The sequence below is a fragment of the Orcinus orca genome, chromosome 15 (assembly GCF_937001465.1).
Source record: "Orcinus orca chromosome 15, mOrcOrc1.1, whole genome shotgun sequence".
Classification (NCBI taxonomy): domain Eukaryota; kingdom Metazoa; phylum Chordata; class Mammalia; order Artiodactyla; family Delphinidae; genus Orcinus; species Orcinus orca.
The window spans coordinates 54,508,222-54,533,563 of record NC_064573.1 but is presented as its reverse complement, the minus strand read 5'-3'; the positions used below and the strand labels follow the sequence as shown (position 1 = coordinate 54,533,563).

Sequence of the window (25,342 nt, the reverse complement as noted above, 5' to 3'; positions counted from 1 at the left end):
GTCTCCTATGATACCCATCCTTATATCCAATAAAAAACTAAACTGGAAGCAGTAAAACAAATGATAATTTTTTCTATAGGAGTAGAAGCTAGAGGAGTGAGGGGGGTACAACTGATGCTAACAGAAACTGGAGTGGGTTAAGGGACTGATACTGGACTCAAAGACAGTATGAGTACATAACAGCTATAACAACAACTGACTGTTTACTGATACAACACCTATAAAAAGCTAGGACCTATAAAAAGCAGAACATGCAACAGGTAGATTTCTACCAAAAATTAAAATTTCCCTAACATTTGAATTAAGTTGAAAAGTCTGTGTTGTGCTAAAATCTAGAGAAATCTTAATAAACTGTAGGCTCTACTTCTTTCTGCTCTTCCACTTGATTTAACTAACATTTTTCTGACCTTTTTGCCCCAATCTACCATCTGTTCTCCTTTCATTTCTACCTAATATTTCTATCTTATGCTAAATTCTATCTTTAGACTATGAAAGATGTGATCTTTGCCTTCTTTATGGCTATTTTATAAATCCTTGAAGTGGCACATATTCAAGAAAATAGTGAAAAAGAATAGTTGCAGAAAAATCTGAAGCCACGAATGAGAAGTAATAACTAAAATGATAGCTTGTATTTATTGACTGCTTATCACTTGCCAGGCTCTAAGGATTTTACAGGTACTAATAACTCACTTGGTTTTCACAAAACCTTATGAGGTATTATCCCCATTTTACAGACATGTAACCTGAGATAAAGAGAAGTAAACTACTTTGACCAGTGTCATACAACTAGTAAGGCTAGAATTCAAATGAGACCAAATGATTCCACAGCCCTTGTTCTTCACTTATTGCTGCCTCTCATCATGGCATTGTAAGTCTTTACAATTTTGATGAAAATTCTGAGAGTGCTGAAATTTCAGAAGTGAGAAGGCAAATGTGTTAACTATATTAATTTTACACATTATTGAGATTGGTCCTTAAATTTGGGTGACTTTCCTTGACACAGCAGAGAGAAAAACAGGACACGAACAAATACTAACTACTTAATAAGAACACCAACTGATTCTTCCCTAATGTGTTTCCCGAAGAACACAACATAGCTGCCATAACTATCGTATTTAGAGCCACGAGGTTGGATGGAATCACCAAGTGAGGAATTACGAGAAGATAAGGGACCAAGGACTAAGTCCTGAGGCACTGAAACATTAAGAAGATGGGGAGACTTCCCTGGTGGAGCAGTGGTTAAGAATCCGCCTGCCAATGCAGCGGACATGGGTTAGAGCCCTGGTCCAGGAAGATCCCACATGCCACGGAGCAACTAAGCCTGTGTGCCATAACTACTGGGCCTGCACTCTAGAGCCCACAAGTCACAACTACTGAGTCCATGTGCCACAACTACTGAGCCCGCGTGCCACAACTACTGAAGCCCATGCGCCTAGAGCCCATGCTCCACAACAAAGCCAAGCCACCACAATGAGAAGCCCGCACACCTCAACAAAGAGTAGCTCCCGCTCGCCGCAACTAGAGAAAGCCTGCATGCAGCAACGAAGACCCAGTGCAGTCAAAAATAAATAAATAAATAAATAAAATTAAAAAAAAAAAAAATTCCTATATACCTCAGGAAATGCAAAAAGAATCATTCAATGGAAGGGTGCAATGTGATTTATGCAGTTTTGACTATTTCTAAGTATTGTTCATAAAAACTTTATTATAAAAATCTAAATAAATATGCTGATAACATCAAAACCGCCAATGTATCATGTATAACTAAAGAAATATGAGTTCTTATCCTCATTAAAATACCCAGCTGCCCATAAAAAAAGTGAGTAAGGTTTTCTAACCTTTCAAAGTCACCTTGCCTTGTAAATTTTGACAACCTATACACGGCCCAGTTGTTAAGCTGTTTAGAGGTCATTCCTCTTCCATTATCTATCACTGCAACGGCAGGTTTTCCTTGTGTTTCATCAAAATGCTATGAAATAAAATAAGTTCAAAAAGATAGGAAAAGTCAAATCAATATTAAAAACAAGAAAGGTTAATATAAAAAAAGTGATTCATTGGGCTCACTCATACATTGCTGGAGGAAGTATATATTAATACAACTTTCTGAAAGGCACTTCAGCAGTATGAATCAAAGGCCTTAGAATTCTTCATGTCCTTTAACCCAGAAATTCCATTTCTCAGAATTTAGCTTGAGAAACTAATCAGAGATATGTACAAAAATCTATAAGGATACTCATCACGCCAGCACTGCTTACAATGGCAAAAATATAGGAAAAAAAATCTAAAAGTTCAACAACAGTAGACTGATTACATAATTTATATTATAGTCAATAAACCAAACTGCAGCAGTGGTATATTATATTGCAGAATATTCATGATATGGCTGTGTTTACAATGTACTATTAAGGGAAAATAAAAGATCACAAATAACAAAATGTACACTATGATCACACATACATGTATACATATATGCATAGAAAAAGGGCACGTGAAAAAATTTTAATGACTGAAGAGACATCAGATAATTATTTCTACTTTTAGTTTATCTTTCTTTCCTAATTTTTCTCCAATGAACCTGTAGTACTTCTATAAAAGGACAAGTTAAATTGCTTTAGAGTATTATTTCCTTACCAATTTGATCTGTATTCTTCTAACACCAGTGTTACGAGACGTGGCAGACAATGAATTATCAATTAATTCTGCAAGAGCAAATGCTGGAAGAGAATGAGAAACGTTATTGCTTAAGTTTTCCCTCCTAAATACTTCATATAAAAGTTCAAAGTAGAAGAAACTCTGAAGTACCTTAAGCCATCACTTTTATTTTCCAAAGAGCTAGAATTAAAGTATTATCCTGATCCTAATGACACAAACATAATAAAGGCATCACCAATCACCACCAGCATAAAAAAGCAGTCACCAACCCGTACTTGCATGGCACTACACATCATGAGTCAGCCAGCCATGATTCCTGGCTTCAAGGAGTTTATAATCTAAAGACAGACATACACACATAAGAGACAAACAGAAGACCATAACCATAAAATCAAATAGTAGTCTGTGGTATGTAATTACATCATGCACAAGTCAAACGTAAGCACATTTTGAGATATAAGGACAACTATAAAGCAACTATAAAAGTGTCTATTGAGAGCTAATTTAAATACAGATATCTCACAACAGCAACTTGTGAAATGGCAGAATGTATCTGCTTAACTGACACAAAACTGCTCTTAATTTCCTACTACAAAATCAGCCTGACCTTCAGTTTATCACTGGCTCGGCATTGTTCCTAACATTCTCCTTTCTCCAGGGTCAGTACCCAAACTATTCCTCACTTTTATTCCCTTAATTAAAAGGGGGAACATAATAAATTAATGTCTCTTCCCCTGAGGCGTAACCCAACTTAAGCGTAATTAACCCACAGAGTAGCACTCCAGCAAGCACTTCCACACCCTCAACACTCAGGGGATGTCTATGTTTATAAGCTAGTTAGAAAGAAGTTACCACAAATCAGATATGTATAAAGACCTGGTGAAGGGTATTAACTAGGAAATGGAGAAGTAGGGACACTGTAGGAAATGCGAGGAAAAAGAGTTAAGAGAAACCTCAAAGAAAGAAATGAGTAGAATTTAGTATATGATTAGATATAAAGGGAGAAAGAAAAAGAAATCCAAGGTGGTTTTGAGTACTTGCTCTAGAAGACTGAATAAATGGTCATATTTTCCATAAAATTTGGAAGGAGAAAAATTTAGAAGGGAGGAAAGAAAAATTCAGTTTTAGATGCGATGCCCTATCACTATATCAAGCTCAGTGAGTAGAGGTGTTCCACAGAGCTGGAACAGACTATGCTTAATAGAGAGAGTAAAGACAGCCAGAGATAAATGCTTCATTGACACAGAATAGTTTAGGCTTGGGTAAGTTCACTTCAAGTATAAAAAGATCAACATGACTTAAAGAATTATCCACCATACAGTCAACAATAACCAGAAGTAGCATCAAAGGCACAGGAAACAGAGGCAGGGAAAGACCCAGGAATTTAATGTGAAGTTACAGAAATCAAAGCAGGAGTTTAAACAGTGATATTCTCTGCCTATTCATATAATGACAGTAGGAATGAAAACCCATATAACCAATCTGGAAGGTAATTAATCTATATCAAAAGTCTTAAAAATGAATGTATCTACTGACTCCCTGATTATACATTTAAAAACTTATCCCCAGAGAAAGAATTAAAGATTCATTCAATATGCAGATACTTAAACCCTTTCACCTAGATTTACATGTTGTTAACATTTTGCCACATGGCTCCTATGCATTTTTTAATTTAATTTTTATTTTATATTAAAGTATAGTTGATTTACAATGGTGTGTTAGTTTCAGGTATATAGCAAAGTGATTCAGTTATACATATATATAAATATATATATTCTTTTTTTACATTCTCTTCCATTATAGGTCTGTGCTATATAGTACGTCCTTGTTGATTATCTATTTTATATATAGTAGGGTGTGTATTTTAATCCCAAACTTATAATTTACCCCCCACCAAATGCATTTTTTTTTTTCCGGTATGCGGGCCTCTCACTGTTGTGGCCTCTCCCATTGCAGAGCACAGGATCCGGATGCGCAGGCTCAGCAGCCACGGCTCACGGGCCCAGCCGCTCCGCGGCATGTGGGATCCTCCCGGACTGGGGCACGAACCCCTGTCCCCTGCATTGGCGGGTGGACTCTCAACCACTGCGCCACCAGGGAGGCCCCCGCAAATGCATTTTTGACTTAGAATATTTCCAACTTACATGGGTTTATCTGGTATAGAGGCATAAAGGAAACATAGTTTGCAATTTTAAATAGGGTGAACAAGATAAGTTTTGTTGAGAAGGTAATAGAAAAACAAGACTTGAATGAGGTGAGAGACTGAGACAGGGGCTATCCAGGCAGAGGGTCCTAAGCTGAGAATAAAGCTGGCAGTGAAGAGGAATGAACAACAAGAAGAGTTGTGGAAACAGAGTCAGAGAGATACAAAGCACAGCTTCTAAGACCATGCATGTAATTGTAAAGACGTCGGCGTTTACCCTTAGTGAAACAATCTGACTTCTCAAACCTTACGTGTACAGGCATGAAAAGAGAGAGACGAGGCCACTGTATAATCTCGGTAATCTATGATGGTGCCTCAGACCTAGTGTTACCAACAGAAGTAAAGAGAAATGCTCATTTTAAGATAAACACTGATGATAGTGCCAAAAGGATTTTCTGAAAGATTGAATGAGACAAAGAATCAATTGGATTTTTGGTTTAAGCAACTAAAAAGAACCAAAATTAATTTGGATGGAAAACTATGTGTAGTATATTCCCATCTTAGATATCCTAGTAGAGATGCCACATGGGCAAGTGGATAGACAAAACGGATTCAGGAGGTAAGTCTGGCATTATTTTCAATATTTAACTAAAAATGACCATTTCTCACTACCTCCATTTGGGAGTCACTTCCATAACTATGGTATTTAGAGCCATGAGATTGGATGGAATCACCAGTTGAGGAATTAGGAGAAGATAAGGGACCAAAGACTAAGCCCTGAAGCACTGACACATTAAGAAGATGGGGGGACTTCCTTGGTGGCGCAGTGGTTAAGAATCCATCTGCCAATGCAGGGGACATACTTCCCTTGTCTGGGAAGATCCCACATGCCGCGGAGCAACTAAGTCCGTGCGCCACAACTACTGAGCCTGTGCTCTAGAGCCCGCGAGCCACAACTGCTGAAGCCTGCATGCCTAGAGCCTGTGCTCCGCAACGAAGAGTAGCCCCTGATCGCCGCAACTAGAGAAAGCCCACGCGCAGCAACGAAGACCCAACGCAGCCAAAAATAATAAATAAATAAAATAAATAAATTTATTAAAAAAAAAGAATTAGTCACAAGAACAGTCATTTGTAACAATTAAAAAAAAGACTGAAATAACCTGAATGTCTAATAACAACAGTCCACTGTTCAAATAAATTACGTTATCTAAATACTGTGTAACCCCTAAAACAAATATATATTGACATGCATATTAAAGATGTTCATTACATTTTAAATAAAAAGGTAGGTTAAAAAAGTATGCATTGGGAATTCCCTGGTGGTCCAGTGGTTAGGACTCTGTGCTTTCACTGCTGAGGGCCCGAGTTCAATCCACGGTCAGGGAACTAACTAAGATCTCACAAGCCATGCAGCGCGGCCAAAAAAAAAAAAAGGATGCATCATACAAAACCATTAAAAAAGAAAAAAAAAATCAAACAATATAAAGAGGTCTGAAATGATAAACACCAAAGTGTTGGTGGTAGTTACAACTGGGTGGTAGAGATAGGGATGTTCTTTATGCTCTTTTTGCTTATCTATGTTTTCTAATTTTCTACCAACTCTAATGCATATACAATGAAAAAAAATTTTAATAAGAAAGTTTATAGGGAGTTCCCTGGTGGCCTAGTGGCTAGGATTCCTGGCTTTCACTGCCAAGGCCCAGGTTCAATTCCTGGTTCCTGGTTGGGGAACTGAGATCCCACAAGCCACAGCACAGCCAAAAAAGAAGAAAAAGAAAGTTTATAATGAACATCTAAATAGTATTAAACACTTTGGCAGGGTCCAGACAGAAAAGATTCTCTAAATCAACTAGCAAACAATCCAAAGGAAGGATAAAAACTGGCAAGTAGTAAAGGTGGAAGGAAATGATAAAGAAATGATAAAGAACACAAACCACTTACTTGTGCTGTTCAGCTATAAAAAATGTGCAAGATAAAACAAATATTTTCTCAACTGGGAGAGGTGTACATGAGGCCAGGAAGAATAAATCAGGAAAGGAGAGTGTACAGGAGATAGATGTGTAAGTACAAGACCTCTCATGAGTCGAAAAGGAATGAATTCTCATTCTACATTAGTTTTCAAGGAGAGGTATCTTTATTCTGAAGTAAGATGACTTAGGTAGAAAAAGAAATACACTGTGATGAAGAGACGAAGTAAGGACACTCACAAAAACTGATCATAGTCTGTGAATAAAGTAGAATGAGAGATCTTTTTTAAAGTGAAGGACTAAGACGTGTGATCAGGGGATAAAGGTGAGTGACAGTTTATCAAAATTAGTATAAATGGAATACTTACGTAAAGGATTTTGTCCTTCACTTGCATAATATTCATACATGCCACTTTTAACCAATGTGTCATAGTGAGGTAGGAAGTCAATTCGTTCTTTTGTAGCTGTTAGTAGTAACTGACTGACTGACTGTAGCAGGTACAGAGTGACTCCATCTTTAACAGTTTCATCTGTAATCAAGAGGTAACATCTTAAGTGCTAAGCTAGCATCCGAAACACAATGAATTTATAATTTTAAATATACAAACTGTATCTATGAAATGACTTTAAAAATTGTACAGGCAAATCCCCAAACAATGGATCCATCTATAAATTCAGTTGTGTTGTGTTTTGTTAAGAATATCAATGGAATAGGTTCAAATACTTCCACTCATCTGAAACACTCAATTCTTAAGTTGTCACAGAAAATCAGATGAGGAACTATATTAAAGTGGTATCAATATGAATGGAGAAGAATGATTAAATCCAAAAAGGAATCAGGCATGAAAAATTGGCAAGTCTTAGAACATAACTGGGTAAAAAAAGAAATGGAAGAATCCAAGTTGGTCAGAAGAATTAGCTTCTTAAGGGCCCAAGTAGAAGATCTGTGCTAGGTGTTGTGCTGAGCAAGGTCTCATCTTCTGTGGCCATAAATATCAACTCTTTTCCTATAATCTTGCTTGAAAAATATGACCTCTACACAAACTGGATGCATATAGCTAGTTTCCTCCCCCATCCTCAAAACATCACAGTTTTTTGATGCTTATCTATCTCATAAAATAGTCATTGCTCTATGATATACCAGAACATATTAAATATAAAAGCATAAACATAACATTGCTTACCAAAATTATCACAGGTAATTTCTTTCCTACTTGTTGTTGTAATAACAAATTTTTCTTCAGGTGAAATGCCAAGTGTCTATCCAAAATAACAGAATAAAATCAATTATTATACAAAGGAAATAAATACACTATTCAAGTTTACAAAAATATGAAAATATTAATAAGGATATTATAATCTTCTAACAGTTAGTGTTACATTTATTTGAGAAATATGTCTTAATGTTCTAAAATTTTGCCTTTGCATAATTAACTACAAATCTATCTACAAATTACCTAGATTTTTCTGCTATTATATGTCACCTAGGAACACAAGTGATTAATTGAACATTTTGAAAGGGTTTAACATCAGCAGGGCTCTCTTAGAGAGATATATATATTTTATGTCAATATATAAGTAAACTTATTTGGAGCAAAGTAAACATATAATTTTATGTCAATATATAAGTAAACTTACTTGGAGCAAAGTATTAACATAACACTTATGTTCATATATATTAAATATTTAAATATGCAAAAACAAAAGTACTAGAAGAAAACAGAGGTTAATATTTTATAACACTGAGGTAAGTATAGCCACACTATGCAGGGTATCTGCATAAAGAATCTTTATATCTATTATAACCCCTTCCAAAAGTATAACTTAAAAAAATTAAGGCAACATAAATTATGGGGGGAAACTACAACAGGAAACAAAGTGTTAGCATCCTTACTTCTGTTTCAGGTAATGATGAACTAGTTAATCTAGACCAACCTTACACAGAAGATTACTAAAAAAATCTAGACTAATGATATTCAAGTCTTCAATACTGATACTAAAAACCCTACTGGTCACTACTGAAACTAACTGAGGCACTAACTCCTTACTCTGAACACTGACAAATTAAAGGGAAAGAACAAAGCATTTATCCTGTTTTCTTGTACCAATTAGATTTCAGGGTAACCATATATCTCTAATTGATGAGGCAAAGCTGTTCTTTTGCCTCATCGATTAGAAAGGCAAAGAATTCCTGCTAATAAATACAGGAGGAATGGCAATCAGAATAGCACCATCAATGAATGAACCTTAAATTAAAACTTGTTTATGGAGGAATCCTGCTGAAACCACCTGAATCCCACTAATTCAATCTTAGCATTTCTAAGAGTGGGTAAAATAGCCTTACATTATGTGCCTCCTGATATGATGTAATACGAAGTACCAGCACCACCTATGAAGTATTTTTTGCTTCCCTACCCCAAAGAAGCTGAACCTAAATCTTAATTATAAGCCTTTAAAATAACTTCTAGTTTATAGGATATGTTGAGTTAGAACAAGCTAAATTATACCATAAAGGAGCACAGACAAATCCAGAATGTGGAATATGAGAGACAAACCAAATTGATTTCTTCAACAAGTCAGTGTCAGGAAAAACCAAAAAGACTGGGGGAAGGTACTTTGCTCAAATGCTCTAAATTTTAGAAGAATTAAGAAACATAAAAAACCAAGTTCAATATAAGGACCCTGATTTAAACAAACCAACTATAAAAAAAATATTTCTGAGATAAACAAATCTGAATATGGATTGAACAATACTATTGAAAATGTTAATTTTGATGGTGTGATAATAGAAGTGCATGTTGAGTATATAGGAGTGAAGTAAACTAAGGCCTGGAATATGCTTCAAAAGGCAAAAATGAAGCTAGTGTGGTAAATACGTGGAAACTGTTGAATGTGGATGATTATACGTGGTTTCATTATACTATTATCTCTTGTGTATGTTTGAAACTTTTAATGAGAAGAATTTCTAACTTAAAATATACTATTATAGGGCTTCCCTGGTGGCGCAGTGGTTGAGAATCTGCCTGCCAATGCAGGGGACATGGGTTCGAGCCCTGGTCTGGGAAGATCCCACATGCCGCAGAGCAACTGGGCCCATGAGCCACAACTACTGGGCCTGCACGTCTGGAGCCTGTGCTCCGCGAAAAGAGAGGCCACGATAGTGAGAGGCCCGTGCACCGTGATGAAGAGTGGCCCCTGCTCACCGCAACTAGAGAAAGCCCTCGCACAGAAACGAAGACCCAACACAGCCCCAAATAAATAATAAATAAATAAATAAAAGCCATTTCTAAAAAAAAAAAAAAAAAGAGAGTTTAAAAAAAAATATATATATATATATATACTATTATAGACCAGTGGAAGAGAATAGAGAACCCTGAAACAGACCCACACATACGTACACAGGGAGCTTGGCAAATAGGGGAATGACATTACAGATTGACGAGAAAAGAATAAACTATTCAATGAATATTACTGAGACAACTACTTAATTGTACAGAAATGGATTTTTTAAATCCCCATCTCAACATACACAAAAATAAGTTCCAAGAGAACTAAAGCAGCTACATTTTAATCCAAAATTGTAGAGGAAAAATAGGGAAATCATTCTGAGAGGAGAGAGAAAGGATTTCTGAAAATACATAAGAAGTGCAAGCCATAAAGAAAAAAACTGGAAAACACGAAAAGATGCTCATCCTAGTTATCAGAGAAAATTAAAACTTTGATTATCATTCCCACAAAGCTAGTAAAAAATTTAAGTCCTGATAATATAAAGTATAGGCCTCCATTAAAAGAATCACACATGATGAAGTGGAATTTAACCCAGGGATGAAAGAATCTTTCAATATTAACAAATCAACGTGATACACCACATCAACAAACTGAAGAATAAAAACCATATGATCATCTCAATAGATGCAGAAAAAGCTTTTGATAAAATTCAAAATCCATTTATGATAAAAACTCTCCAGAAAGTGGGCACAGAGGGAACATACCTCAACACAATAAAATCCATATATGACAAACTCACAGCTAACATCATACTCAACGGCAAAGAGCTGAAACCATTTCCTCTCAGATCAGGAACAAGACAAGGATGCCCACTCACACCACTTTTATTCAACATAGTTTTGAAAGTCCTAGCCACAGCAATCAGTGAAGAAAAAGAAATGAAAGGAATCCAAATTGGAAAGGAAAAAGTAAAATTGTCACTGTTTGCAGATGACATGATACTATACATAAAAAATACTAAAGATGCCACCAGAAAACTACTAGAGCTCATCAATTAATTCAGTAAAGTTGCAGGATACAAAATTAATATACATAAATCTGTTGCATTTCTATACACTAAGAACAAACTATCAGAAAGACAAATTAAGGAGACAATCCCATTTACCACTGCATCAAAAAAAAAAAAAAAAAAAACCTAGGAATAAACCTACCTAAGGAGGCAAAACACCTGTACTCTGAAAATTATAAGACACTGATGAAAGAAATTGAAGATGAACAAAGAGATGGAAAGGTACACCTTGTTCTTGGATTGGAAGAATCAATTTTGTTAAAATGACCATACTACCTAAAGCAATCTACAGGCGCAGTGAAATCCCTATCAAATTACCAATGGGATTCTTCACAGTACTAGAACAAACAATTTAAAAAATTGTATGCAAACACAAAAGATCCTAAATAGCCAAAACAATCTTGAGAAAGAACAGAGTGGAAGATTCACACTTCCTGACTTCAGACTACACTACAAAGCTACAGTAATCAAAACAGTATGGTACTGACACAAAAACAGACACACAGCTCAATGGAACAGGATGAAAGCCCAGAAATAAATCCACACACTTATGGTCAATTAACCTGAGACAAAGGAGGCAAGAATATACAGTGGACAAAAGACAGTCTCCTCAATAAGTGGTGCTGGGAAAACTGGACAGCTACATGTAAAAGAATGAAATTAGAAGATTCTCTAACACCATATACAAAAATAAACTCAAAATAGTTTAAAGACCTAAATGTAAGACCGGATACTATAAAACTCCTAGAGGAAAACATATGCAGAACACTCTGACATAAATCACAGCAATACTTTTTTTGGCTCTGTCTCCTAAAGTAATGGAAACAAAAGCAAAAATAAACAAATGGGGCCTAATTAAACTTAAAAGCCTTTGCACTGCAAAGGAAACCATAAACAAACCAAAAAGACAATCTATGGAATGGGAGAAAATATTTGCAAATGAAGCAACCAACAAGGGCTTAATTTCCAAAATATACAAATAGCTCATACAGCTCAATATTCAAAAAAAAAATTAAAAATGGGCAGAAGACCTAAATAGACATTTCTCCAAAGACAGACAGACAGTCAACAGGCACATGAAAAGATGCTCAATGGCACTGATCACCAGAGAAATGCAAATCAAAACTAGAATGAGGGACTTCCCTGGTGGTACAGTGGTTAAGAATCCGCCTGCCAATACAGGGGACATGGGTTCAAGACCTGGTCTGGGAAGACCCCACATGCCGCGGAGCAACTAAGCCCGTGAGCCACAACTACTGAGCCTGCGCTCTAGAGCCCGTGAGCCACAACTACTGAGCTCGCATGCCACAACTACTGAAGCCCACGCGCCTAGAGCCCATGCTCCACAACGAGAAGCAACTGCAATGAGAAGCCCACGCACTGCAACGAAGAGTAGCCCCACTCGCCACAACTAGAGAAAGCCCGCATGCAACAATAAAGACCCAATGCAGCTCCGCCCTCAAAATAATGATAATAAATAAATTTAAAAAAACCAAACTAGAATGAGGTATCCTCTCACACTGGTCAGAATGGCCATCATCAAAAAGTCTACAAATATTGATGCTGGAGAGGGTGTGAAGAGAAGGGAACCCTCCTACACTGTTGGTGGGAATGTAAACTGGGACAGCCCCTATGGAGAAGAGTATGGAGGTTCCCTTAAAAATTAAAAAGAGTTACCATAAGATCCAGCAATCCCAATCCCACTCCTGGGAATACACCTGGAAAAGACAAACTCTCTAATTCGAAAAGATACACACACCCCAATGGACATTCCAGCACTATTTACCATAGCCAAGACATGGAAGCAACCTAAATGTCCATCAACAGATGAATGGATAAAGAAGATGTGGGGTGTGTGTGTGTGTATGTGTACACACATACACACACAAAATGGAATAGTACTCAGACATAAAAAAGAATGAAATAATGCCCTTTGCAGCAACATGGATGGACCTAGAGATTATCTTACGAAGTGACATCAGACCGAAAGACAAATATAGTATATCACTTACATGTGGAATCTAAAAAAAAAGATACAAACGAACTTACTTACAAAACAGAAACAGACTCACAAAAATAGGAAACAAACTTGGGGTTACCAAAGGGGAAAGCAGGGCAGAGGAGATAAATTAGGAGTTTGGGATTAACAGATACACACTACTAGGGAATTCCCTGGCGGTCCAGTGGTTACGATTCGGCGCTTTCACTGTGGTGGCCCAGGTTCAATCCCTGGTTAGGGAACTACCTACAAAACGCATAGCCAAAAAAATAAAAAATAAAAAAAAAATACAGATACACACTACTGTATATAAAACAGATAACAAGAACGTACTGTATAGCCCAGGGAACTATATTCAATATCTTGTAATAACCTACAATGGAAAAGAAGTGTGTGTGTGTGTGTGTGTGTGTGTGTGTGTGTGTGTATGTGTATATATATCTGAGTCAGTTTGCTCTACACCTGAAACTAACATTGTAAATCAACTATACTTCAATTTTTTAAAAAGTTCTACTAAAAAGACAGCTATATTTTGAAGGATAAAACAATAAAGTATAGGCCTCCATATAGGGAAGGTGGATCTTACACATTTCGGATAGGCCCAAAAGTCAGTACAACCATATTGAAAAGCAATTTGGTATACTTTAGTAAAATTAAAAATACTCATATCCTATGCAATTCCACCCAAGAGAAATGAAGCTATAGACATAAACTGATGGGGAAAAGATTCTATTTGTTTATAGAAATAAAAATTGTCTTCACAGATCTTAGGCTTTTGTATAATCAAGACAGTCTTTATTTCTCAGTTCTTTACTACTTTATTTCTACAATGTCCCAACTGTTAGATCATGTGGTTACATATCCTGTAGAAAAAAATACATATTTTTATAATTAAATTAAATCTTTAAGATCTATGTACATCTGAAAAGTATTTATATATATATCATATAATCTCTCCATAGTTTTATTATTCAATTAAGATAAATAAGCTATCTTTTTTCTCTGCTTTATCTATAATCCTTTATAAAAATTATTTCTCAAATTCATAACTTCTCTAAATATTTTATAGCTCTGGTATTCGACAGACATAAATTAAATATTTTTACATTATTCATTATGCTTTTATTCAAGATGTCATACTCTTCTCTCTCCAATTTTTGGTCTAAAAATCTATCTTATCAGATGTAAACTAAAGTCTTTCGTGTATCTGTACTCACCTGGCGTTGAATACAGATACATTTCCTCTGCCTTTCTCTATATGAAAGCAGGATGACATTCTATTTGGGCAAGAGTCGTAACTGGGCTTTTTCATTTTTATAAGAGCACTTCAATTCCTCCTTTTTCTGGGTTAATGTTAAAGCATATGGATCTTCCAAAGTACCAGCCCTACATGTCTTTAGGTTAGCTTCAAACTATCTGCTGCCCAACTTCTCTCAAAAGCCAATTTTAAGAAATATTTATGAAGGGCTAACTAACTTGTAGTCCATAAAATCCTGACTACTTTAAACTTCATCAATGGATTAGGTCACTCAGAAGTTATATAGTTCAATGCATCTCTCTGAACAAAAACTAGCCTTTAATGATGTGCTTTGGTATTATATCCAGTCGCTCTGTCCCTGAACCACACCAAAACCAGGAACACCCACATTGCACTTGGGCGAGAAATCTCTACAAAAATTTGGGTGGTAACTGCTTAAAGCAGGCTGCAATACCCTAAACAACACACAGCGTACCTTGCATTAAAAGACAAGATAAGAAGAGCCTCTCCTATCTCTAAGAATGTTGTCCATTTTATCAGGATTTGTGAGGAATCTAGGGAGAAATTTTTCTCAAATCAAAGGTTTGCATCGTTAGCAGCTGGAATGTTTTTATTTTATAGACATTGTGGATTTTGTATCAATTACCTTTCCTTCTTTGTTTTGACGCCCAAGAAACTCAAAGCTGATTTCATGGCTCAGCACTGGTATATGCTTTAATCAAATGAACTTCCACTTACTAGTTCTCCTCAGGTTACTTTTCTACTCTTTCCTGCATCTACCTTCTTTTACCTTTTTTCTTTTCAACTTCTGGAATTTTTAACGTAATATAGCTTATGTACAAATTGTGTTTGAAGGAACAGATTGATTCATTTAACTAAACGCTATAAACCAACTATTAGGTAAGGCTCCTACCTTCAAGAAGCAGAGACTATTTTTTAAGTATGATGGTATAACAAGTGCTATAGAAGGGTGACAAGGAATAGTGGAACCACACAAGAGAAGGAGTAGGCATTTCCTCAAAATTAGGGGTGGAGAGGAGGGTTTGCACATATGGGTCTTAATGCCTGGGCATATTAAGAACTAGCCAAAAAAGTTATTTTCTAATCTTTGATTCTGCAAGGTCACAAGGGCTCAAGTGAGTCAATAACTGCTTATCACAAGTGTAAGGGCTTCTGCCAAATCCACCTTTTCCTCTTCCTTCCTCTTGATTGCTCCTCTTTTCTACAAAGTGCGCTTTCCCCAAATAACATTTTAGGACCCATAATACTTTTTAGCACTACAAAACACTTATTAGTTTGTTTTCAGTTTTAATGAAAAACTTTAATTTAGTGCACTATCTGCCTCTTCCCCTAAAACGGAAAATGAAGGCTTTAGTAAATAGTGTGGACATTGTGGAGATTGTTTTAAAAAAATACAAGCTTTAGAATCAAACAGACCTAGATTCCAATCCCAGTTTCATTGCTCATGAACTGTATAAACTCAGACTTCAATCAGTAACTTATTTCAGTTCTTCATGTCTGTAATGGGGACAAAGTTATGGGATTAGGTGGCATAATCTAATGATGTTTTAAATTCTCAAAAAAAAAAAAGTTAGCCTTCCTTTTTTTACTAGTTCTTCCCTCCCACTTCTAATCAAATTTAACCTTCTCTGTTCCAGCAGGAAAAAGTGGGAAGGAGAGGAAAAGAATTAGTCAAAGAAAATATTTTCCTTGTTAAAATACTGAAGGAATGGAATGAATATATCTGTTCCCTATAACAAAGAACATCATTTGAGGCTGAGTGGAATAACAAAAAGAACTTGGCTTCTGGGTTTGAATTCTAATTTTTGTACTATCTGTTTGACTTAAGTGAGTCACCATCTCCAAAAGTGAGTTTCCACTTCCGTAATAAGAGGTTATTATACTCTTCCCCTATATATGTAACAGACTTACTGACACTTCTCATATGGGAGAATTATTTCTAGAGGGAGGGTAGATTAGTACAACCTTTCTGAAAAACAATTTAAAAATACGTATCAAGAGCTTTAAAAATATTCCTGACCTTTGATCCAGGAATCTCACTTCTAAGATTCTAAACCAAAGAAAAATAAAGACATAAAAGACTATGCATATAAGGGGAAAGAATTTAAAAAAGAATATATATATATGTAACTGAATCACTGTGCTGTACACCTGAAACTAACATGACATTGTAAATCAACTATACTTCAATGTTTTTAAAAAAGGAGGAAAAAAAAGTTTAAAAAACAAAATAAAATAAATCTCCAAAAAAAAGACTATGCATTCAAACATGTTTATCATGGCATTGCTTAAAATTGGAAGTAATGTAAACGTCAACAAAAAAGAGAGATCTGGTTATGTAAACAGTGGTACAAAACAGACCACTTCGATTATGAAGACTTGCATTAAAACAGAAAAATACTGACAATATTAAGTGAAAAAAATGGAATATAGACATGTATTACGGTTATTTAAAAATGGGGGGTGAGGGTAAGGATACAAAGAAATAACTCCAAGTGCTAACAGTGATTATAAATTTCACAGTGAGTAAAAGGTTTACTTTTTTCCCTCTGGTTCCTTATTTTCTTTAATGTGCTGATAGTTTAGAATCATTTTTACATGTCATGACTTTAAATCATTTACATATAATCAATATAAATATTTTATATAATCAACTACAAAAATAATAAACATGAAGAGTTTCCTTTCCCTGATGCATATAAAACATTCATCCAAAAAAAAGAGCATTCATTCATTCACTTTTCAAAGACATGGGAATCTGCTATAACCATACACAGAATGAACTTCTGAGTTTATAAAATTTTGTCTCCATTCTAATTTGGCCATTTACTATGTGCCAGGCACAATTCCAGATGCTGGGAATACAGAACAAATCAAAGTCCTTCCTCTCAAGTCCTTTTTTCCCCTGAGTCTTGATTTCAATTATTTCAGCAACTAGTATACAGAGTTAATAGCACTAAAAACATCAGCCTGCTCAAGTTAAAACACTGCTTCACACCAAGTCCTTTTTCCTTGGAAGCTAAGTGTTCTCTATCGCTTAAAAAGAGCCCCAAGTGGTTAATGCAGCTGACGAATATACCCCTTCTTTGAAGCTCGAGCACCAGCAACACCTCAGATCTAGAAAAGACTTCCCAGTTTAAAGTAGGACTTTGCCTACATAATCATTAACTTTTAAAGCAAACTAGTACAGGGAGTATATAGGTCCTTTGGTGTTCCGCAGATACCCTCGGACACCATTTGAGTGGTTCAGGAACTCCCAGGGGGCTGGGGGATGCAGGAAACCAGAAGGGCAGCTCCACCTGCTAAGCTCTCTAGATCAAGTGCTTCCACTACGGAAGGACCCCGCCAGGGCGGGCCTGCAAGCCTTCTTGACAGAACGACCCAGGAAATTACTGCATCACTGAACGAACCTGAAAAAAATCGACTCCAGGAATTTAACAACTTCTATCACAACACTCCTAACAGAGCCATCGGGGAGAACTACGCTCTCTTCTTTAAAAAAACAAAAACAAAAGTTCCACCCGAAAGAGAAACAAGTGGCTTTCCTGACTGGAAGAAGAGCTGCACGGCCTCAGAGGCTAAGGTCGCCCCGGGCCCATGCAACCCGCGGTACCAAAGTATGGGCGGCGCGACCCCGGAACAGGGCCGGGGCAGAGGGAGGCCCACCAACCGCCGGCTCCGCACTCCAAGGCCCGCGCCCGGACCGGCCCCAGGCTTCCCCGCCCCCCTTAGGCATGGCGGGCACCCGGGAAGGAGAAGCCAAAGCCGCAGGACCGGGGCCGAGTGACAGGTTTATTGCCCCCAGTGAGCAACTTGGGCTTCTCGTCACTCTCCCAACCTCAACTCTACCCGCGCATCCCTCCTTAGCGTACCTGACACACTGAAGCGCGGAACGCCGCAAAGTCCGAGCGCTCCGTGACCTGCAGCGCCCGGTCCCCGAGCTCCGACTCCTTCTCGCGCCGGTCAAACAAGTACACCGTCCTGGAGCCGTCGCCTCCGTCGCCCTCTCCGGTCCCCACCGAGGGCCCGCCGTCGTCCGCCGCTGCCATATTGGGTAAGAGGAGAGAAAACAGCAGCGCCGGCCCCTGCGGCCGTCGCGCTAAAGGCCGAGGTACGGGCTCCGCGCGGCGCCTTCAGCTCCAGCCCCCGGGGCGGCACAAGGCCTCTACCCCGGCGCACTCAGCTCCTCCCTTGGCGGCGGCGGCGGCGGCGGCCGAGCAGCCGCAGGCGCGAGGATCACCCGGGAACCGATTCGAACGAGCTCCTACCCGTACACCACGTCACTTCCGCGGCCCGCCGCTCCCGCAGAGGAGGGGGCGCGCGGCGCGCTCCTCGGAAGGCCTGGTCCCGCGCCCGCTGCCGCCCAGGCGAGGTCGCAACGCTACCCGCAACCAGGCCCGCCGCCTGTAGCTGTGGCGCAGGAGAAAGAGGGGCCGCCGGCGGCGCGCAGGAGGCGGGGCGAATCCGGCAATCCGCGCGGGCCGGGGCGGGCCTTCGGAGCCCGCTGCCCGGGGCCCGCCCCTTTCGCCCTCGCGAAGTTGGAGGGAAGCGCGGTCCCTAGCGGGCGGCGGCGCTCTGAGGGAGCGACCCGGTATCCGAGGCGGAGAGCCTATCCCGCGAGCGGTGGTGGGAGTCTTCCGAGGGACTGTTTTCTCCCGGCCCAGAGGGTCCTGGTACCTTCCCGCCTCTCCATAACCCCGACCGAGCCTATCCGGCTTCGAGCTCCTGGCGCCGCGGCAACGGCTGCGACTTCAGGACCAGGTCGCGTGAACGCGGCGGTGGGAAGCGCCAGGCCCGCGGGCCTCGCGGTGTGGACCTGCCCCCGCCACGAGCACGTGGGTCCCCACGCGGAAAAAAACGACGCCGAGACACCCTGAGCCGCTTTTTCAGTCCCATTTCCTAGTGGTTATGTGGGCCGCGGCATGGACCTCCGAGACAAAGCGGGGCCCGGAGAACCTCCCCACCGAGGTTCTGTGACGTCACCGCGGCCTCCAAGGGTCCCGGCGACCATATCTGCCCGATGTACACGCCTACCCAACGCCGCCGCCGCCACCACGGGTCTGGGAGTCGTGCACAAGCAACCCTATGCCACAGAGTTGTTAGGAATAAGTTAAATAATGTTCGCAAAGGGCTTTTTTTTTTAATACAGGAGGTTCTATTAATCTATTTTTAACATATTAGTGTATACATGTCAATCCCAATCTCCCAGTTCATCCCACCCCACCCCCCCCGCCACCCCTCGCATTTCCCCCCTTGGTGTCCATATGTTTGTTCTCTACATCTGTCTCTATTTCTGCCTTGCAAACCGGCTCATCTGTACCATTTTTCTAGATTCCACATATATGCGTTAATATACGATATTTGTTTTTCTTTTTCTGACTTACTTCACTCTGTATGACAGTCTCCAGGTCCATCCACGTCTCTACAAATGACCCAATTTTGCTCCTTTTTATGGCTGATTATTATTCCATTGTATATATATGCCACATCTTTATCCATTCATCTTTCGATGGACACTTAGGTTGCTTCCATGACCTGGTTATTGTAAATAGTGCTGCAATGAACATTGGGGTGCATGTGTCTTTTTGAATTATGGTTTTCTCCGGGTATATGCCCAATAGATTGCTGGGTGTATGGTAGTTCTATTTTTAGTTTTTTAAGGAACCTCCATACTTTCTCCATAGTGGCTGTTATCAATTTACATTCCCACCAACAGTGCGAGAGGGCTCCCTTTCCTCCACACCCTCTCCAGCATTTGTTGTTTGTAGATTTTCTGATGCCCATTCTGACCGGTGTGAGGTGATACCTCATTATAGTTTTGATTTGCATTTCTCTAATAATTAGTGATGTTGAGCAGCTTTTCATGTGATGCACATGGCTCCCCTCCGCCACCGCCAACACGCGGCTGAGAATCGTGCACGAGCATGCCTATGCCACAGAGTTGTTAGGAATAAGTTAAACGATGTTCACAAAGGACTTAACATGCACTACGCTTTCAGTAACAGCCTTTATTGCGCTTCATTAAATATCCTTATCCTGGCCTGTAGTGCCCTAACTCAACAACAAATAATATTGTCATTGTTAGACGACTAGGTTTAGTCATTTACTCTCCAGGTCTTAAAATATTTAGTGAATATTTTGTGCTTGAGAGTGACACGTAAATTCATTAAGAGTGGGGGATTTTTTTGATTCTTCAAAAGTTTGGGTGATAAAGTATATTTTCCGTTTTACTAGGTTTGCCAAAATCTTCATGGTTAATTACATGGATAGACTAATCATTGGTGTATGTTAGAAACCTAGATTTGCTTGTCCAAATAAAGATGCTCCAGAATTGTAGCGTGTGTGTGTGTGTGTGTGTTTGGCTAGACATATAAGGTATTAAAGGTGTAACACCCAGTTGGAACAAAAGTGTGAAGGCATGTGTTTGGGAGGAGCATAAATAATAAGGGCTGGATAGTGGGGAGAATGGAACAGTAGATGGTGGAAGATAAAACTGGGAAGAGGCCAGATGTGGCCAAATGCCATTCATGTTCCTGAAGGGAGATATGAGGGAAAGCTGAGACCAAAGTAACCCCGACTCCTATGGGATTTCTTTGACCTCTCACATTTTACCTTTCAAATTCAAGGGAACTTTTTGTTATAGTCCATTATATAATGGTGTTTGATTTAAATGACAAAAAAAGTTTTTCATATCTTAATGAGTGAAATGAATTGCCTATTTCATCAAATTGGGACTAGAGCTAGAAGTTCATCATCAGGACAATTTCTCATTTCTCTATAATACTAAATTATGCAAATGCATGGGTACAAACAGAAACTCTTTGTATGTCTTTAGAAGAGATTTAAAGATAATCTCACTGAGGAGAGATACAAAATGCTGCCAGAGAAGTGTACTACAATATTACAGGCAACTATTGGTGGAAACACAGATATGTATCTTCTTGAGAGGTCAACTCTGAATCACTGTCTTCTGTGGCAGTTTGGCAGTCTGAGACATTTGCCAGTCAACTTTTGTTCTCAGAGAGAAACTCCCCAGATAACTTTTTCAGCAAAGAAAGATGATGTTTGTTTTTTTTAATTAAAGTATAGTTAATTTACAATGTTGTGTTAGTTTCAGGTGTACAGCAAAGTGATTCAGTTATACATATTGATATATATATTCTTTTTCAGATTGTTTTTCATTATAGGTTATTTCAAGATATTGAATATAGTTCTCCGTGCTGTACGGTAGGTCCTTGGTTTTTTTATTGATGATGTTTGTTCTTTAATTTTCATCACAAATAAATAAGAGTTTGAAATGACCCAGTGCCACAATTAGTTCTCTTTAATTGACTAGTAATTTTTCTTTTTATTAGCCATCTTATCGTATAGAGTATAAATATTTAAGTATCCACGTATCAGTTATCTCTTGCTGCAAAACAACATACCCCCAAACTTAGTGGCCTCTTGTACAACTCCTCACTGCCCTCCTCCTGGGAGAGAGTGAATAAGAGCTCTTCAACTCCACAATTTAAAAACTCCTCCAATAAAACTGTGTTGCAAAAAATGGGAAAGAAACAGAATAGAAAAGAGTAAAATGAGTCAAAGAGGTAGAGCCTGAAGGTTTTGTGATGGAAGAAATATTGGACTGATGTGTAGTGAATGGGAAGGTGGTGTATATCCTTCAGCAGAAGAGATTTACAGGTGCTAACAATACTTGAAAACTGGAAGAAAATTCAGATCATTCAAAGTTAAAGTATTTCTTATTTCTGAAAAAGCTGGTAAAGAAAAAGATGGCACAAAAGTAAAATCTTTATCTGACAGTGAATCTGATGACAGGAAATCAAAGAAGAAAAGAGATTCTGCTTTGCCAAGATGCTTTGCCAGTGGTCTTGATCCTGAGCAAATAACTGTGTTACATACAGCAGTGGATAATTAATATTTCTCATGAAATGGAAAGATGCAGATGAAGCAGACTCGATGCTGTAGAAGAGTCAAACATGAAGTGTTGTCAAATTTTAATTGCTTTTTACAAAGGGAGACAAACTTGGCATTCTTGTCCAGAAGATGATCAATAATTGTTTACATACATACAAAAATCTGGTCTTGGTTTATGACTTATTAGTATGAAAAATAACTACATTCTAATGAAAATCAAGTTTGATGTGTTCATTTTGAGTAGTATTAAGGGAATTGTTGAGTTGTTCTTGTTTTTATTTTTTTTCTATCAAAAGCACTGTTTACTTTGAATAAATAAAACTTTCTGTAGTTGCTTCATTTATCAGAACAGAATGTTTGATACCATGGTTTATTATTTTCTCTGCATTAGAGAACAGCTTTTCTAAAATGTTAGAAAAAATTTCCATAGTCATTACTCAATCAGAATTTCCATTTATTATTTTTAACCTATAATGCCCAAGGACCATTCTGGGTTTATTTTTTTATCTGTATACATAAATACATACTTAAATGCTTGTTGTTGGGTTTTGGGTTTTTTTTTTTTTTTTACATTCACCAAAACAAAAAAGGCATTTTTTCACAACCATGAGTAAGTGCGTGTTGTTTCTGGGATGCCATCATTCTGAGCAACCTAGGAAATAGATCACCTCAAGCTAAACTGAAAATTTTCCTGAAGCCATAACCTTTCAAATCAAACAGATGTCCCTAACACCATACACAAAAATAAACTCAAAATGGATTCGAGACCTAAATGTAAGACCAGACACTATAAAACTCTTAGAGGAAAACATAGGAAGAACATTCTTTGACATAAATCACAGCAAGATCTCTTTTGATCCACCTCCTAGAGTAATGGAAATAAAAACAAAAATAAACAAGTGGGACCTAATGAAACTTAAAAGCTTTTGCACGGCAAAGGAAACCATAAACAAGACGAAAAGACAACCCTCAGAATGGGAGAAAATATTTGCAAACGAATCAACGGACAAAGGATTAATCTCCAAAATATATAGACAGCTCATGCAGCTCAATATTAAAGAAACAAACAACCCAATCACAAAATGGGCAGAAGACCTAAATAAACATTTCTCCAAAGAAGACATACAGATGGCCAAGAAGCACATGAAAAGCTGCTCAACATCACTAATTATTAGAGAAATGCAAATCAAAACTACAATGAGGTATCACCTCACACCAGTTAGAATGGGCATCATCAGAAAATCTACAAACAACAAATGCTGGAGAGGGTGCAGAGAAAAGGGAGCCCTCTTGCACTGTTGGTGGGAATGTAAATTGATACAGTCACTATGAAGAACGGTATGGAGGTTCCTTAAAAAACTAAAAATAGAAGTACCATATGATCCAGCAATCCCACTACTGGGCATATACGCAGAGAAAACCATAATTCAAAAAGACACATGCACCCCAATGTTCACTGTAGCCCTATTTACAATAGCCAGGTCATGGAAGCAACCTAAATGCCCATTGACAGACGAATGAATAAAGAAAATGTGGTACATATATACACTGGAATATTACTCAGCCATAAAAAGGAACGAAATTGGGTCCTTTGTAGAGATGTGGATGGATCTAGAGGCTGTCATACAGAGTGAAGTAAGTCAGAAAGAGAAAAACAAATATTGTATATTAACGCATGTATGTGGAATCTAGAAAAATGGTACAGATGAACCAGTTTGCAGGGCAGAAGTTGAGACACAGATGTGTCTCAGATGTAGAGACACAGATGTGTCTCTACAGATGTAGAGAACAAATGTATGGACGCCAAGGGGGGAAAACCGCGGTGTGGTGGGGATGGTGGTGTGCTGAATTGGGCGATTGGGATTGACATGTACACACTGATGTGTAAAAAATTGATGACTAATAAGAACCTGCAGTATAAACAAACAAACAAACAAACAAAAAACAACTAATACTAAACTTTCTTTGGGTTATTTGTATGGAAATATGTTAATATAAATGTTTCAGACATTACTTGAAATTTCTAAAAATCTTATATGTTCTGGTATAATGTTATAAGTCATAATTCTAGTTATTACTTTAAAATGTATATCTCAGAAATAACTAAATTTCCTTGTCAATTGCATTATTATGAGCTTTCATCAAATCTTTAACTGTGGTCATTTTTAAGTCTTTTGTCATTTGCAGACAGTTCTGGGTGTACTCTGATGCTTTTGCAAATATATTCCTATAAAAGGGTTTCATCTTCAAGGAATTCATGGAAAAGACTCTGACAAGTACAGGTTTCTGGTAACTGACTATACGGCTGAACTGAATGAATAAGCGTTTTCAGAACTCTAATGGAAAACTGATGAATTCATAAAAGTGCTAACAAAAGATCAAGATGAAAAAAAATTAATTACATGGGACTGAGTGAACTGATGAGAATGCTTCTAATTTCTGTGACTTTCTGTTTGAATAAAAAAAAAATCCCACAAGGACTCAGAGGCAAAAAATACACAAATCAATTTTCACTGCAATGTAAAGGAGCTGTTGCAGTGGAGGATTACTGGACTGAATGTCAATATTATGACATAGTATGAGTGTGTTTCGTGTTTGGTAATTGCAATCATTGTTGCTTTTGTTGTGGTCATCCATTTACAATGCTTGGTGTCAGTTTATTTATCTCTTGTAAAAATAAAATACAGTGTGTGTGTGTGTGTGTGTGTGTGTGTGTGAAAAAAAAATTAATGCGTACTTATGGAAAGGAAACAAGCCTTTCCTAAAAGAATATGTTTGTTGAAATGAGGGTCCACCAAAGGTGATGAAACCAAAACAACTCAAATAGATGATTCTGTAATTAGTTGGTCAATTTAAATATAAACAATTTAAATTGGATAATTTAAATATAATGTAAGCAATTTAAATTGGACGATTTAAAGCAGTCTTATCAGAATTCCTATCTATATCTATAGTCATATAAATGCAACAGTTTATTTGTAAAACTCCCTGAAAGGAAAAATTTTATCACTACCAACAACCTCCCCACTGCTTAGGAAACTAAACAAATACTGGTGTGTTTAATTAGCCAAACAAGGCTTTAATGGGC

General features: G+C 38.0%; 1 protein-coding gene and 1 pseudogene across 3 annotated transcripts in view; one reads left to right on the top strand and one right to left on the bottom strand.

Annotated features, from left to right (window-relative positions):
- The window catches only part of SMCHD1 (structural maintenance of chromosomes flexible hinge domain containing 1), a 128,870-nt gene extending 110,236 nt beyond the window's left edge, over positions 1-18,634 (bottom strand). The window contains exons 1-5 of one of the 3 annotated variants that reach the window (XM_049698258.1): positions 18,210-18,634; positions 7,947-8,022; positions 7,131-7,292; positions 2,632-2,714; positions 1,839-1,969 (exon numbers count right to left, since the gene is read on the bottom strand). In XM_049698258.1, the coding sequence (XP_049554215.1) occupies positions 1,839-1,969; positions 2,632-2,714; positions 7,131-7,292; positions 7,947-8,022; positions 18,210-18,386 (629 nt within the window). In that variant the 5' untranslated portion in view covers positions 18,387-18,634. Of the gene's footprint in view, positions 1-1,838; positions 1,970-2,631; positions 2,715-2,802; positions 2,913-7,130; positions 7,293-7,946; positions 8,023-18,209 lie in introns of those variants that run through there. The other 2 variants (XM_004275923.3, XM_049698259.1) reach the window with 2 other exon arrangements.
- Positions 18,635-21,880: 3,246 nt separating this feature from the next.
- On the top strand, positions 21,881-22,533 carry LOC101281259 (chromobox protein homolog 3-like; annotated as a pseudogene).
- Positions 22,534-25,342: the final 2,809 nt, after the last annotated feature.